This window comes from Cnephaeus nilssonii, assembly GCF_951640355.1.
Source record: "Cnephaeus nilssonii genome assembly, chromosome: 1".
Lineage (NCBI taxonomy): Eukaryota > Metazoa > Chordata > Mammalia > Chiroptera > Vespertilionidae > Cnephaeus > Cnephaeus nilssonii.
The window spans coordinates 117211748-117228220 of record NC_137072.1 but is presented as its reverse complement, the minus strand read 5'-3'; the positions used below and the strand labels follow the sequence as shown (position 1 = coordinate 117228220).

At 46.0% G+C, this 16473-nt stretch overlaps 1 protein-coding gene across 1 annotated transcript in view; it reads right to left on the bottom strand.

Annotated features, from left to right (window-relative positions):
• The window catches only part of POLN (DNA polymerase nu), a gene marked incomplete at its 5' end in the record, with an annotated part of 76049 nt that overhangs the window by 57895 nt on the left and 1681 nt on the right, over positions 1 to 16473 (bottom strand). The window contains 3 exons of the mRNA XM_079770088.1: positions 2765 to 2958; positions 4975 to 5469; positions 8886 to 8965. Of these exons, the coding sequence (XP_079626214.1) occupies positions 2765 to 2958; positions 4975 to 5469; positions 8886 to 8965 (769 nt within the window). The remainder of the gene's footprint in view (positions 1 to 2764; positions 2959 to 4974; positions 5470 to 8885; positions 8966 to 16473) is intronic.

Below are 16473 nucleotides of genomic sequence, written 5' to 3'. Positions count from 1 at the left end.
AGAGAGATGGACAGCAATACAGTCATACGAGGGGACTTGAACACCCCAGACCCAGAGGTATGGAACAGACTGTGGAATCTCAGAGTGAAGGCGGGGTGGGGGTGGCGAGTGGGGGGGGAGTGTGGGGGTGGATCTTCCCTCTGAGAACCACCGAAGAACGTGTATGCACACAGACATAACCCATGGACACCAACAACTGGGTGTGGAGGCCAGGGGCAGGGGGTGGGGCGGGCTATAAGGGAGAAAAAAGGGGGCATATGTAATACTTTCAACAAGAAAGATTTTTTTTAAAGCCCATGTTTTTATTATTTATTTTTTTCTGTTAATCCTAAAGATTCTACTCTCTCTAAAAACCAAGGATATTTTTTCCATTGGTTTTTAGAGAGAGTAGAAGGGAGGGGGAGAGACAGAGAGAGAAACATTAATGTGAGAGAGAGACATCGATTGGTTGCCTCCCACAGGTGCTCTGACCAGGGCTGGGGATAGAGCCCTTGACCAGAATTGAACCTGCAACCCTTCAGCCTGAGGGTTTACACTCTAACCACTGAGCAAAACCAGCTAAGGCAAAAGCCCATGATTTTAGAGCTGCACCCTGAGACATGTGATGTAAATGACATGTCTGGTATTTTCCTTAATCCCAGCCCCGGCCTCCTCCTTTCTGTTTGGATAACTGGCCTGGGTGAATGGGATATGGGCGTTATGTGATTCTTTCCACTTTTGCATTTTCATAATTTGCTTTTTTGGTTTAAAAAAACATAAAGGAACGAGGTGGCCAATTGTGCAGCCATCTGGGAGAACGCTGCAGGAAAGGAGCAGCTGGCAGAGGCCTGTGGGCAGAGGCTCCCGAGCTCGCGAGCTGCAAGGAGGTGGGTACAGGGACAGCAGGGAGGGCTGAGGCCGAAACAGTGGAGGAGCTGCGGCTCTAGTGGGAACGCTGGCTTCTCCTCAGAGCGAACAGGAGCGGCCGGGAAGCTCTTGCTGGGACTCAGTCAGGAGGCAGGGCCTGCTCCGCGGCAGAGGCAGAGGGGAGATGGGTCAGAGTCTAGCTATTTTGAAGGCAGAGCCACTGGGATTCCTCGAGACTGGATGTGGAGACATTGAAGATGATGCCAAGACTTCTGCCTGAGCCCGCGGAGGGCTAATGCTGCCGCGAACCAGGAAGAGAATGGCTGGGGGAGGCAGGTTTCAGGGAAGACAGGAGGTCAGTTCTGCGCATGTTCAGGCTGCAGTGACGATTAGATGTCCAATGGAGCGTGTCGCGGGGGATTCAAACACCCAGAGTGGAGAGGAGGCCAACCAAATACAGGGCTTATTCTCAGAGGTCTCCCACAGGACAGACCTAGTGATGGCCTTTCAACGAAAATTATATAAAAGGAAGGTTACGGGTTTCTTGGGAGCAGAGTGCTGGATTTGTCATTGTCCCATTCTCACCAAAAATTACTGTCGTGTAAGTGCCTGACATTAGCTTTGGATCGCATGGTATCCATTTTCAAAGACATCCATCATGAACAGACGTGTGGCCAGCTGTATGACACAGCCCCCAGCGAACCAGCCACACAGCATCGAGGCCACCCCCACCATGAAGGTCCCTCGCTCAGAAAGCCCTGACCGCATGAGTGACCCTGCTTTTCCCTTCCTGTGCCCTGACTCCCACTCTCAGGCGCCCATTAGCCAATAAAGAGTAAACGCTCGAAACCCTAGGCACCCACCCTCAGCTGGGAAGTAGGGCAGAGCCCCGGGTCCATTCTCTCTCCCTCACACAGCCTGGCCGGGGGGCCTAGGGCAGCTGTGTACCCTCCGGGGCCATGACTAATACATACTCTTCCTCACAGCTTCCTGCTGGTGTTTGCTGAAGGGCGTCCTGTGATCGTGTCTGACCCACAGGGGCCGGTCCAGCCCCCACGCTGGGCCCAGTGGGGGAGAGGTCTGTGGAGGCTCCCTCAAGCCGTACAGGCTGCGGTGAGCGCCTCCAACACTCCCGGCAGAGCGCCTCACTCCCACAGGCAATGACCGGGCACTCACCCAGGGCCCACGGAGGCTGGTCAGATGAAGGGCCAGGCCTCGGCCCCACTGTCCCGCCCTGCGCCTCCTGGAACTCCTGTTCAGGGCGGCAGCTTCAAGGAGCTCCCTCGGGGCAGCTAACTGGCCTGCACTCGGAGGGCTGGCACGGGAAGGGGAGGTGCCCACCCAAGAGGAAAGCCCGAGGCAGGCTGACGCCCCCAGGAAGAAACCGGGATGGGGGCACAGGCTCCCCCCTCAGCAGGACTTCCCAGGAGCGAGGAGGAGCAACAGAAGCCCTGCCTGCGCTAACACGCTAGACACCAGAAGGAGGTGCGCGTGGCACTGCCCGCCCTGCTCCCCGGAACGAAGCTTTGAAATGGGCGGGCTCTCGGCGGCACTGAGGACAATCCGTGTGGAAGGAGTGGCAACCTCACTTTCTGACACTGTCCCCGAGGGAGTGGCCCAGCGTGACGCGGAGAAGCACCTGGGACCGGGCAGTGACAGGGGTTTGGCCTGGGAGGATGGCTTCTCACCAACTTCTCACTGAGATGTTGATTCAAATCCTGGAGCAGGTCCCCACAGACGCTCTTTGGGGGGCAGAGGACCAGTGATAGAGGTGTCTGTCTTTTAGATCCATTTTATTTTCATGGCCCATATGAAACGTCTAAAAGTTTAAACAATTAAAGTGGAAGCTTGGGAACCTTAAATTGGGATAAGTCAGGCACGAACGTAGACTGTAGGGTAATGAGTAAAACTTTCTTACCGGGCAAACTGATCGTGTGCCTCTTGTTCTTGGCTGCAGACAGCAGGCTGCGCCGTCTCGATGTAGATGCACCGATCGCTGGGCCTGACTCCTTCCTCCGGAACACGGCCCGGGGCTGAGGCAGCCAGGGGACCACCGCCTTCTGCGCGGCTCTGCAGTAACATCACAACGCCTTTCACAGAGGAAACTGGAGCCTGCGAACAGACGATGAAATAAAGTTTCAATATTAAACATAGACAATATGTTTATTCAAGAAAGATATGTCATATTTTGTCATTAAAGAGACAGAAAAGACCTAAAGTTAAATTTGTAAAGATACAGCTCTTTAATAACAATCAAGGCCAGAAACCAAACCCATGATCTTACTCTCCAAATCTGGTCTCCTTCCTATTCACCATCAAAATAGAAGTCTTAGCCAGTGCGATACAACAGGAAAGAGAAAGAGAAGATACATAAATCAGAAAGGAAGAATTATACTGTATCTATTTCCAATGATATAAATGTCTGCATAGAAAAACCAAAGGAATCTACAGAAAAACTTACCAAGGTTGCAGGATACAAGATCAAAACAATAAAACCAATTGCATTCTAATACAATAATATGTTCATCTATAATAAGCTCAACAATAAAGATTAAAAAATAAACATGTAAAACTGAACTTGTATAAAAATTATTGTTTTTAATAACTATTCTAAAAAATGAAATACTTAGAAACCATCATAATATGTACAGGATGTATATGGTGAAAACACTGGTGAAAGAAATCAGAGAAGACCTAAGTAACTGAGAGACATACCATGCTCAAGGATTACAAAACCCAAAATAATAAGAATGTCATTCATGTCCCACCTGGAGTACCAAAAACTGAATGTCTATTTTCCCAAGTTAATCTGTAGAACCAAGAAGATCAATAAACCCCAAGTACAAGAAGCATGAAGAAAATCACACCCCTATGCTCATAGCAGCATTATGTACAATAGCCAAGATCTGGAAACAGCCCAAGTACCCCTCAGCAGATGAGTGGAAACAAAAGCTGTGGTACATTTAAACCATGGAATACTATCTATTTATATAAAACCTGAATATGCAAATCAACCAAACGGCAGAACGACCAATCGCTATGATGTGCACTGACCACCAGGGGGCAGACGCTCAATGCAGGAGCTGCCCCCAGCCCGCAGGCCCCGACCTGCGGCAGGGGGTGGGGTCAGCGAGCAGGCAGCGCCAGGACAGCCAAGGCAGGTGCGAGCGGGGGCCCAATCACTCCACCAGCCGCCCCACAGATCGGCCCTGATTGCCGGCCAGGCCTAGGGAACCTACCTGTACACGAATTTTGTGCACCAGGCCTCTAGTGTGATTATAAAAAAGAAGGCACTCTTACTCTTTGCAATAGCATGGATAGATCTAGAGAGTATTATGCTAAGTAAAATAAACCAGTCAAAGAAAGACAAATACCATTATCTCATTAATATGTGGAATCTAATGGACAGAATAAACTGACGAACCAAATGGAATCAGAAGCATGGAAACATGGAACATACTGGCAGGTTCCAGAGGGGGTGTGTGGGGATGACTGGATAAAGAAGGTGAAGAAATTGACTAAAGAACATATATGCATACCACACAGACATGGACAAAAGTGTGGTGAAGGCCAAGGCAGGGGGAGGCGGGGTGGGAAAAGGGGTGAAAATTTGGGGACCTCTACAATAGTTAACATTAAAAACTTTTCATTTAAAAAAATGAGCAAAAGATTTGAATGGACATTTACCAAAGAAGATGTACAAATGTCCAATCAGCACATGAGAAGATGCTCAATGTCATCATATATTAGGGAAATACAATTTAAAACCAAAATAAAACACCATGTCATATCCACTCAAATGACTAAAATAAAAAAAGACCGCCTTAGCCAGTTTGGCTCAGTGGATAGAGTGTCGGCCTGCAGACTGAAGGGTCCTGGGTTCGATTCTGATCAATAATTCTCTTTCATCGTTGATGTTTCCATCTCTCTCTCCCTCTCCCTTCCTCTCTGAAATCAATAAAAATACTTTTAAAAAACACTATGCATTATCAATAGCTTACCACTGGAGAGATGGGAAGGCTTAAAATCTTATTTCTAGCTCTCCCATTTAAATCAGACACCAGAAGCATGGGTTTCTCTTATGGTGCCAGAGAAACAAAGCAAACAAAAGCCACACTGTTTACTGACCTGGTCAGCTAGTAGCTGGGTTGAACCATCCTTGTACATCAGCGTCACCACCAGGGACCCTGCCTGTTGGAGCATTTCAAGCAGCTGGCTTTTCTCCAAATCCTCCAGATGCCTGACATCACAGAAATGGTTTCTGAAAGCCCGTGAGTCCCCAGGATTCAGGGAGGCTTCCACCTCCTCAGCATCTTCTTTCAATGCCGTATGTTTACTCCTTTTCTCTGGTGAATTATGACATGGAATATGTTTTCTTTTAAGATTCATGCTTTCTTTATTTTCATCATTGACGTGTTGCTTTAGGAAATGTTTTCTTCTATGTTGCTTCTTCTGTAGCACTGAAGCCTCTTGGTTACACTGTGGAGTTGGACAGCTGGAAGGAGCCCGTGAGCTGAGGTTCTGTCTTTGGTCAGTAAACTGCTGATCTGTGAGTCTGATACTGGAGGACTGAGAGAGTCTGAGGGAAGCGCTTGATGTCTGGCTTGTGAAAGAATTAAGATCCTATGGAAAAGTGGGAAACATTTCATTAGCATATGGATCCATAAGACAGAGATCTATAAAGCTCATCTGAAGTAAAGTGGGAACACAGCTCCGCATTATCTAGAATTCAGGGGTCCTCAAACTACGGCCCGCGGGCCACATGCGGCCCGCCGAGGACATTTATCCGGCCCGCCGGGTGTTTTTGCCGCCGCTGCCTGTCCTGCTTAGCAGCCGACTTAGTAGTGTGCATAGGAATTTGTTCATAGTTTTTTTTTTAAACTATAGTCCGGCCCTCCAACCGTCTGAGGGACAGTGAACTGGCCCCCTGTTTAAAAAGTTTGAGGACCCCTGAGATCCTGCTGTCTAGTGAATTACATAGTAGTGTCTTCCAGAGCGGTCACTTTTCCACCCAGGCAGGAGCACGTATGTGAATCACAGGTGGGACCAGGTGGGATCAGGAGGGAGTTCAAAAAGTCTGCAACCACCCCCTGGGCGGGACTCGTGCAAGTGACCAGAGAAGCCATGGACGGGAGTAAGTTCTGATGTGCAGAGACTGAAGGTTAAAAACTCACAACTTCCAAGTAAAGGTCATTTATAGAGAAACTGAAACCACCACAATGATTTGATATGTTAATCCAGTGGTCGGCAAACTCATTAGTCAACAGAGCCAAATATCAACAGTACAACGATTGAAATTTCTTTTGAGACCCAAATTTTTTAAACTTAAACTTCTTCTAACGCCACTTCTTCAAAATAGACTCGCCCAGGCCGTGGTATTTTGTGGAAGAGCCACACTCAAGGGGCCAAAGAGCCGCATGTGGCTCGCGAGTCACAGTTTGCCGACCACGGTGTTAATCTATCTACTAAAAATTTATTTAAAATATACCCCTCACTGGTTTGGCTCAGTGGATAGAGCGTTGGCCTGTAGATTCAAGGGTCCCAGGTTTGATTCCGGTCAAGGGCATGTGCCTTGGTTGCGGGTACATCCCCAGTGGGGGGTGTGCAGGAGGCAGCTCATTGATGTTTCTATCTCATTGATGTTTCTGGCTCTCTCTCCCTCTCCCTTCCTTTCTGTAAAAAAAATCAATAAAGTATATATTACAAAAATTAAAAATAAAATAAAATATGGCTCAGCAGCAATCCTCTGCCTCAACCTAGCAGTATGCGATATTCATTCAAAGTATCACAGACCAACTGAGGGGGTGGGGGGGGATCATGCCTATCTATTTCATTATGGGATTCGTTAACAATAAAATGTTATTTTTAATGTTTATTTTTTAGGTTTTATAATATATTTATGTTGTTTTAAACAACTATATACTAATGGTACTTTTAAATAATTTTAAAAGAAAATATTTTAACACTTGGTAATGGGATCACAGAAAATTTTAATATATACTCATTTTTATAGTAGAGAAATATTATGAAGTTTTCAAGAAAAGATTGTCAAGCATAACATTATATTACACTAGAGGCCCGGTGCACGAATTCGTGCACTGGGGGGGGAGGGGTCCCTCAGCCCAGCCTGTGCTCTCTTGCAGTCTAAAACCCCTTGCTCTTTACTGACTGCCTGCTCACTGCTCCTTACTGCTCAGCTCACTGCACCTTAGCGCTTCCACGAAGGCAGGAGAGGCTCCCAGCTTCTGGCTGAGCAGCGCTCCCCCTGTGGGAGCGCACTGACTACCAGGGGGCAGCTCCTGTATTGAGCATCTGACCCCCGGTGGTCAGTGCGCATCATAACGACTGGTCATTCTGGTCATTCCACCATAATGGTCACTTAGGCTTTTATTATATAGATTATAAATCTGTGGAGGTTTATACAAAAAAAAAGAGTCAGCCCGGCCGGTGTGGCTCAGTGGTGGAACATCAACCCAGGAACCAAGAGGTCACCATTCAATTCCTGGTCAGGACTTGATCCTCAGTGTGGGGTGTGCAGTAGGCAGCCAATCTATGATGTTTCTTTCTTTATTTTTTTTATGATGTTTCTTTCTCATTGATGTTTCTATCTCTCCATCCCTCTCCCTTCTTATCTCTCTAAAAATCACTAGAAATTTTTTTTTTGTGTGTGTTTTTTTTAAAGGCATTTATGGAGAAAAGGAAAGTATAAAATTTCAGATTGTTGAAGAATGTCTTGCTGAAGTATTTTTTTAAAGGGATGATTATGGGTGATAAGTTACCAGGGTATAGTATGTATTTAGATTTTAGTGGATATACTCCAGACAATGATATACAGTTTTTAAAAGGTCAATATTATCAATACACCAGAAATCATGCCCTATGAAACTTTCAAAATTTGTGATGAACCTTTTAAATGTCAACTTAGAAATGGCAGGAGGTACATGTCTTTTCAAAATTCTTTCGAGAGAAAGGACACAAAAAGGTTTGAGGACCTCTGGCTCAGGGATCCAAGAAGCACAGTTTGAACACGGGAGAGAGCATTCCCTTACTAATCCTTTTTCTGTCAAAGGTGTCGCTCCCTCTACTTCAGGGTAAATTATCATCCCAGCAACCCAGGAACAACCCAGGGACATATTTAACTACAGGGAGTTTAGGTTGCATTAAGTTGGACTGGGATTTGAACACAGTAGTTTGCTTCACAGTTCATTCCCTTAACCACTGTGCTGCCTCCACCTGTTTCATAGATGAGGCCTTTAGTGATATGGCCTCTTCTCCCTCTCTCCTCAAGCCCAAACCATGTAATGCCCCTACTGTGAATTGTATGCCCTTTCCTTTCTGAACTTCTCTTTATTTCCACTAGCCAAAAGTTTCAAGCTCTCTTCCCTTAACCCAAAAAGCGTTCTCAAAGTCCTTCCCCAACTCTCCAAAGGCTGACCATCTCCTAATCACACTTTAGATCTCAACTCAGGTATAATTTTCATAATTAAAGGAAAGACATCCCAGACTTCTCTCCATACCACCCAGCAAAAGCAAGCGGAAACAGCACCAAGCCTGGGTTAGATGTCTCTCCTATTGTCTGGAACTGACTTCCCTCCTGACACTTGACACACCTGGTCGTAGAGACCTTTGTACTTCTGTCTTCCTCTTCCCCTCATATGAATCAACCCAAAAGCTCCTGGAGAACAATAAACGCCCCCCCCCCCTTTTAAACCATTGTATTGCCCGGCTGCAGTGCCTCAGTGGTTGAGCGTTGACCTATGAACTAGGAAGTCACGGTCTGATTCCCAGTCAGGGCAATGCTTGGGTTGCAGGCTTGATCCCAGTGTAGAGTGTGCAGGACACAGCCGATCAATGGTTCTCTCTCATCATTGATGTTTCTTTCTCTCTCTCCCTCTCCCTTCCTCTCTGAAATCAATAAAAATACATTTAAAAACAAACCATTGTATCCACAGTGCCTAGCATATAGTAGACACTTAACAAATATTTGTTTGATAAATGAAGGTTATCTGTTATAATTATTCATATTTGCAATGGCTTACCATTTTATCCAGAGTTTGATTCTCCCCATCTTCAAGTAGTACTGGATACTTAACACTGGATTCGTTTACCACTTCTGCAGCTTTTAAAAACACAAAAAAGGAACACGAGGCATTAACGAATTACTGAAATCTAAGTCATATAATCAGTGAATATTGAAAACAGCCTCTACAGTTGTGCTACTTACTCATTATTTACTTACTTAAAACAACACAATAAAATTCACAATCAAAATGCCTATTACCATTGTAAGGAAGATTTTTATGTAAAGTATCTTCAAATTAACTGGAGGCAGATTCATGTGATCGTGAAATGTTTATTAAAAATTATTACCTGGCATTTATATTTGAATACTTGATTCTGAAAACCCTTGTAAGAAACCTGGTAAGTATTAAAGGTTTGAGGAAATTCTTAGACTGAATAATATTGCAATGGAACAATTAAAGATTCAGTAAAACATCATTACTACAAACTTCTGATTTAAATTTAGCTTTCTTTCATTTTAATAAGCCTGGGCTGGTCAGTGTTAGAATCTGGATCCACCCCCAGGCAACATGACTCAGGAGTCTGTGCTCATAACCACTGTGATGTACGTTGCCTCTGTGGCAATGATAACAACCAAGAAATGCAAATGAAGAGCACACTTTCACTTACAACAGAAAAAAGTTATACTTAGGGCAAGTTTACAAGAAAGGGACTAGGCACTCAATGATTAAAATCTAAAATCTTGCTCTTGGCTCAGTGGTTGAGCATCAACCTATGAACCAGGAGGTCACGGTTTGATTCCTAGTCAGGGCACAAGCCTGGGCTGCGAGCTCGATCCCCAGTAGGGGACATGCTGGAGGCAGCCAATCAATGATTCTCTCTCATCATTGATGTTTCTCTCTCTCCCTTCTTCTCTGAAATCAGTAAAAATATATTTTTTTAAAAAGACCTTTTTAAAAAACACACCTTAAAATCTTATGAAATGGCATAAAATAAGATCTATACAAATGGAAAGACATAGCGTTGGGATATACGCAAAATGTTTAATTCTTCCAAACACCAACTTATTGCAGTGTCAATCAGAGACCTTACAGGGCTCTTTTTAATTGAAAAAAATAATGAAATGTTAAATATCTGAAAATAGACAAGCAAAGTCACAAAAATGAAAGACTTGCCTTGCCAGATTATCAGAATACACTATAAAGCCACTACAATCAAATCCATATGGTATTTGAATAGGAATAGAAGAAAAGATCTCTAGAAAAAAATCCAGAAACTGACCCCAAGACTTACGAGACTTTAATATACAACAAAGATGGTGTTTCAATTAAGTAGCAAAGGACACATTAAGAAATAGGGTGGTACAACTAGCACCACTTCGAAAAGAAAGTAATGCAAACTACTTGGGAAAACTACGTGAGACAAAAACGACAAAGGAATAGTACCTGCATTCTACAAGTCTTATACATGGACGAAAAGACAACTTAAAAGGACAATGAGTAAAAGATAGGAAGAGGCAACACACAAAATAGCCAATTCCCCAAAGCAAATAAACAGGATACAATGCTCAAACTCATTAGCGGTCAGGAAAATGAAAACCAATATAATTGGAGATGGATGGGGATAGGTAGTTTCATGCATTGCTGGTAAAAATGTGGATACAGTAAGTCCTCACTTGACATCATCAGTAGGTTCTGCAACTTAAGCCAAATGATGTATCAGAAAACCAATTGTACCGCAAACTAATTGCAATAGACAAGAGTTAAGTTCCTATGGCGCCTCGTCAAAGTGATGACAAAACAATGTTATTTGAGGACCTGCTGTACTTAGAATATTTTTGGAAAGCAAGCTGCCAACACTTATTAAAATAAAAAATATATGCAGCACCTTTGGGAGTTGGGAAGAAATGGACTGATCCCAAGAGAGCAAAGATGGGCCTCTTGGGTGCCAATGAAGTGCTATTTCTTGATTTTTGGGTGAAGGGTACAGGGGTGTTCGGTTTGTGAAATTTTGAGCTATAATCTTAGGATAGATGAGGTGTGTGTGTTGGTGTGCGTGTGTGTGTAACCTCAATTTTAAAAACAGACAAAATATATAAATCACCTAACCAAACAACCTCACTCCTGGCTGTTTCATAGAAATATATGCAACAGTAAGTATTTTAAATCAAAATGTTTATGGCAGTATTGCTTTATGGCAAAGGACTGATACCAGTCAAGAGGGAAGTCGATGAATAAATTATGTAACGTCCACTCTGAAGCACATAGCCATTGAAAAGAATGACTTGAAGCAGTATCAGTTGACTTGGAGACGCAGAAATCAGTGAAAATGTGATCCCATTTCTAAAGTGACCAAATCTCCCCATTTGTGTACATGTTACACGCATGCACCACACAGGTGTTGTCCCCAGTGGCCATCTAGGAGGCGGAAGTTTCTGTTCAGAAAGGTCACTGGGAAGCGCTCTCAGGACCGACCTCTGCAGGCGGTGAAGGCGCCCGCCCCTGCAAAGGGAGCTGCCATGGCCATGCAGAGTTGTCCCTGGTGGGTGTAGGGGGCGGGGCCTTGGCCTAGGCACCAGCCAGCCACCGGATCGGATCGTTTGCTCCTGGGAAAGTGGTGTGTCCTTGGGCCAAGCAGTTTCTTTGCAGCCGAGGCGATCACCAGGAGGCGCTGTGCTGTGAGCCGCCTACCAGCAAGGACCCAGTCCTGGGCACACCTGGTGCCCACTACACGAGTCCCACACTCGGCTCACAGCTTGCTGCGCACAGCCACTTGCTTCAGATCATTCTGAGCAGCTTCTTCCGGGACCTGTGGCCTCTTCCTGGGGAAACTTGTCAAAGGAAGGGCAGCGGCACAGCAGCTGGCCTCCAAGCTGCAAAAGCTATTTGTCTCCCTCATCTACAGCCCGCGCGAAGGCCCCTCACCCGGCTGAGCATTCTGGCGGCTGAGGCACCTTACTGACAGGCCCGGTGCCTCTTGCCGGGTCACGATGACTTGACGGCCAGGAGGGAAGGAGGCGGCGGTTCCGGAGGGAGCAGGTATCCTTTTTCAGGACAAGCCTCTCGCGGGCGGGGATGGGGCACTGGCCTTTAAGAGAGCAGCAGCCACTTCCGAGGTGCCAGACGTCCCTGGGACGCAGATTTCAATGCACATCTCAGGGCCTGGCCCTCTTCCTGACCGAGGCCTGACCTTGAGGCAGCACACCTGCCAGGGCTGAGCGAGAATCCAGCCTTCTCGGAGCTCCCAGCTCCACAAGTCTTCGGACTGAGCCCTGGCTGTGGCTGCAGGTGTCTGCTGGTAGGCTGCCAGGGAAGCCCTCTGGTCATCACATTTAGCCTTTCATTGCTAAGTATTCACCTCGGTCTGTCTTTTTCCAAAGGACGTATTATTCCCAGCCACAGCCACCAATCCCGCGGTGTCCCAGCAGCCAGGGCAATAGCTGTCACTGGTACCGACCAAGCACCCAGTGAACGTTTTAGCTGCGCTGCCTCCCTTGGCATTCCCACCACAACTGCTATGACGTCACCGGGCTGGCCTCCCTGAGGGACCCACCTCCAGAACACCAAGTCTGCTTTCAGACCACTCCCGGCACCAACTGCAGCAGATCAGGGTCCTGGGAACCAGACTGAGCTGTGCCCGCAGGAAGCTTGCTGGGGGCTCAGGGAGAGGGGTTGGGGAGCAGAGCAACAGTTAAAGCACCCAAAACACTTCACAGTTAAGTTCTCTAAAGTGAGCCGCATGCTGCTGATGAAGTATTTGAACAGAAACTTGTAAAATGCTGACTTCGTCCTCAGCTGTGAGTGAAGGAGAGAAAAGAAAGGTAGGTAGACTGTTGGAAAATGTCATGGGTTTGGAAATTACAGTCAAATCTGAACGTGGCAAAAAGAAGGAAAGTGGAGGGACGAGACTAAAAAGGGGCCGGCAAGGGCCTTGCAGGAGAACATGGGTTGTTCCCAAAGATGGATTGTGCAGAGAGCAAGTACAAGAGTGAGCTCATTCTCACAAAGGCAAGACCAAACGCAACCAAATGAAGGCAAACAGCAATTAGGAAATACTGCAAATCCAAGGGAGAGAAGGCAGCCCTGAAGCAGGGCAGAGCACACCGAAACCAACACCTGGCAGGCTTTGCCGTGACTGAAAACAAGAGTTTTATGTTTATGGGATAGAAATAAAAATAATGTAAGTCGTTTATCCGTAAACTCTGGACTAGAATGAATATAACCGAAATAGATCTATTTTGTCACTTGGTCATCTGTCCTTAAAATGGCAAAGATTTCCACGAAATGATGGAAATAAACATTTCACATAAATAAATTGGATTTTGACAAATATCTATCTCTAGGGGCCTCAAACTCTTAATTTGCAATGTCTGTAAAATATTTTTATTTTACTAGAAAACACCAAATTCACCTCTAAGCTCTCTCAAGTTAAATAAAAAAGAACCTGGATAAATGTATGCTAGAAAACATTACTTGATCTTTACAGGTACTTAGACAAAACATAGAGGTGTAGTCTAATAAATACGTTCTTAATCATATGTACAGCACCAGGTCAGCCCCAAATCACCCTGAAAACTCCTGCTCCCCAGTATTTACCAAAGACTTTCAGTAGCATTACTGAACAATAAAATGCCAATGAAAACTCAAGTCAGATGAACCCAATTCTAAATCTAGTTTAAAAGTGTATGAATTAGGGTGAAAAGCTGAACTACTATTCACCAAAGACCCAACACTACAATGCAATGGCTTCAAGAACAAAAAGCAGGTTTATTTCCCAGATCGAGGTGCGTAACCTCAGCTGGTGGTGCAGCTGTTCATGAAGCCACTCTGGGACCCGCTTCCTTCCAGCACGGAGTTCCACGATCCGCTAGGATACCGTTATCATCTGCAGGGTCAGGAAGGAGTCCTTTCAGGTTGCAACTGGAGGGAAGGCAAGAGGTGGCCAGCTAGGAAGCAAGCTGGATGTTCTCAGGCCCACCCTGGAAATGGCACACACATACCACTGACGGGAACCTGCCACTTAGCCACACCTGCTGTAGGAAGACTGAGCCATGTAGTCTGATCGTGTGCCTCAGAAAGGAAGGGCAGATGCTGGCGTGGCAAACACATAGTCTTTGCCAAAAGGCTTTTGGAGCAAAACAAAATGCCCGTGATTAAGTGAGAAATGGTTGCCGCTGAGCAAGGAGAGGGTTTGAAGTTGTATTTTTAGTTTTTGCATCTTTTTTTCTTCTTCACAGCAAAGGCTTTTAAAATAAGAGATCAATCTTGCAAAAAGTTTATGCAGTCCAATCCTTACTGAATATGTATCTCAACATACCTCAAAAAGTCTAGCAGATCAGAAAAGTAGACCCCAAAGTGACATATAATATTAATAATGTTTGGTTTTACTGGTCCTTTAGTGTTTGTAAACCAAATATTTGTAGCTTATTTTCATCAATTTCTGAGTGCCAGTTTGATATATACTTGATATGAAATGCGCTTTCAGATATTAAATGCTGATTTACAATATTTTAAGAGATAAGAACAGCTCAGCATGTGACAAAGAACCCAGGAATCATTAGGTCTTACATCCAGCATCATTCATCAGTAACCCACTAGCAATCCAACTTTAATTCAAATTCCTATCCTATATAATAAAAACCTAATATGCTAAGTGTCCAGTCAACCAATCAAAGCATAATATGCTAATGATATGCTAAGGCCACTCAATCGCTCCCTATGACGTGCACTGACCACCAGAGGGCAGACAGTCGACCAGTCACTATGACGTGCACTGACCACCAGAGGGCAGACAGTCGACCAGTCACTATGACGTGCACTGACCACCAGAGGGCAGACAGTCGGCCAGTCGCTATGACGTGCACTGACCACCAGGGAGCAGATGTCCCAACCGGTAGGTTAGCTTGCTGCTGGGGTCCGGCTGATCGGGACTGAGCGAGACGGGCCGGACACTCCCTGGAGCCCTCCCATGGTCACTCCCCGGCTGGCCAACCTCCTGCATCCCTCCCCGGCCCCGATCGTGCACCAGTGGGGTCCCTCGGCCTGGCCTGCACCCTCTTGCAATCTGGGACCCCTCAAGGGATGTCGGAGAGTTGGTTTTGGTCCGATCCCGCAGGCCAGGCTGAGGGACCCCACTGGTGCACAAATTCGTGCACCAGGCCTCTAGTGAAATAATAAAACTGGTGAGACTCAGTGGTAGACAGACTCTAAGGTGGTCGGTCCCAAGACCCATGCCTCCCAGTATTCATTCCCTTGTAAACTCCTTCCCCTGAGTCCAGGTGGGACTTATTGACTCACTTTTAAACAACAGAATAAAGAAAAGGACAGGGTATTTGTGATTATGCTACATAAAACTGTAATGTCAGTCATGCTAGGGACACACTCTTGCTGGCTTTGAAAAAGCAAGCGCCTATATGATGAAAAGGTGCCTATGGCCACAACTACATAGATAAGAACTGAACTCTGCCAAGAACCGTGTGAACGTGGAAGCGAATGCTTCCTCATTTGAGCCTCAGATGAGACTCCAGCCCTGGCTGACACCTGCACTGCAGCCTTGCAGATGCCTCGCTAAGCCGTGCCCAGGCTCCTGACCCACAGAAACTGAGATAACAAATGTGTTGTTTTAAGTCACTAAGTTTGCAGTGATGGTGTTATGTGACAACAGATAACAGAATCCTTGTGAAAATCCATTTTCCAAATCCAAAACACCTGACAAAAAAAATAAAAACTTATTTTTTTATTATCTATCTTCTCAATGCTATCTAATAAAAAGCGAATATGCAAATTGACCATCACACTGTAACAAGATGGCTGCACCCACAGCAGAGGCAGGGATCCTGTAACACAAGATGGCTGCGCCCACAGCAGAGGCAGGGATCCTGTAACACAAGATGGCTGCACCCACAGCGGAGGCCGAGTTCCCGTAAGAGCTTTAACGAGCAATCAGCAGGGACCTGAGGCTGCGTGGCGCTGGGCTGGGGCAGGGACCTGAGACTGCACCCACCCCCACCCCCGCCTGGTGGGGCTTGACAGGGGACCTCAGGCTGCGCGCCCTAGCCCGGGCCAGGAGGCCTCAAGGTGCACCCCCAGCCCTGCGCCAGGCCAGGCGACCTGAGACCACGCCCCCCACCCAGCGGGACTTGGGGGTGGGGCCGGCCAGGTCTGGATCTAGCCCAATGGGGATGGGGCCAGCCGGGTCTGGGTCTCACACGATTTCGAGGCGCACGTGGATGAGCAGGGACTTGACTCTGGGTCCCGTGGCGCGCCCCAGACTCTGACAGGAGGAAGATTTTCATATACATTTTACTGGTTTTCTTTTATCTCTGACACTTCTATTATAGAGAAAGGGCAAATAGCAATATTAAAATATTTCCTCTAATTAATTCCCTTTTAATGTGCACACATTTCGTGCACCGGGTCACTAGTAAATTTATAAAAACTAGGGATTTAACAGGGTATTTTAAGACTATGACAAGAGAGTTTGTGAGATGGGTGACTAGCAGAAATTTTCCTCAAGAGACTCACATTATAACTACCTACCAGTTATTGAAGGGAGGTACAGTTCCACCTGTCAAGTGCACACTGCCTTTTAGAAAGCAAATAAAGG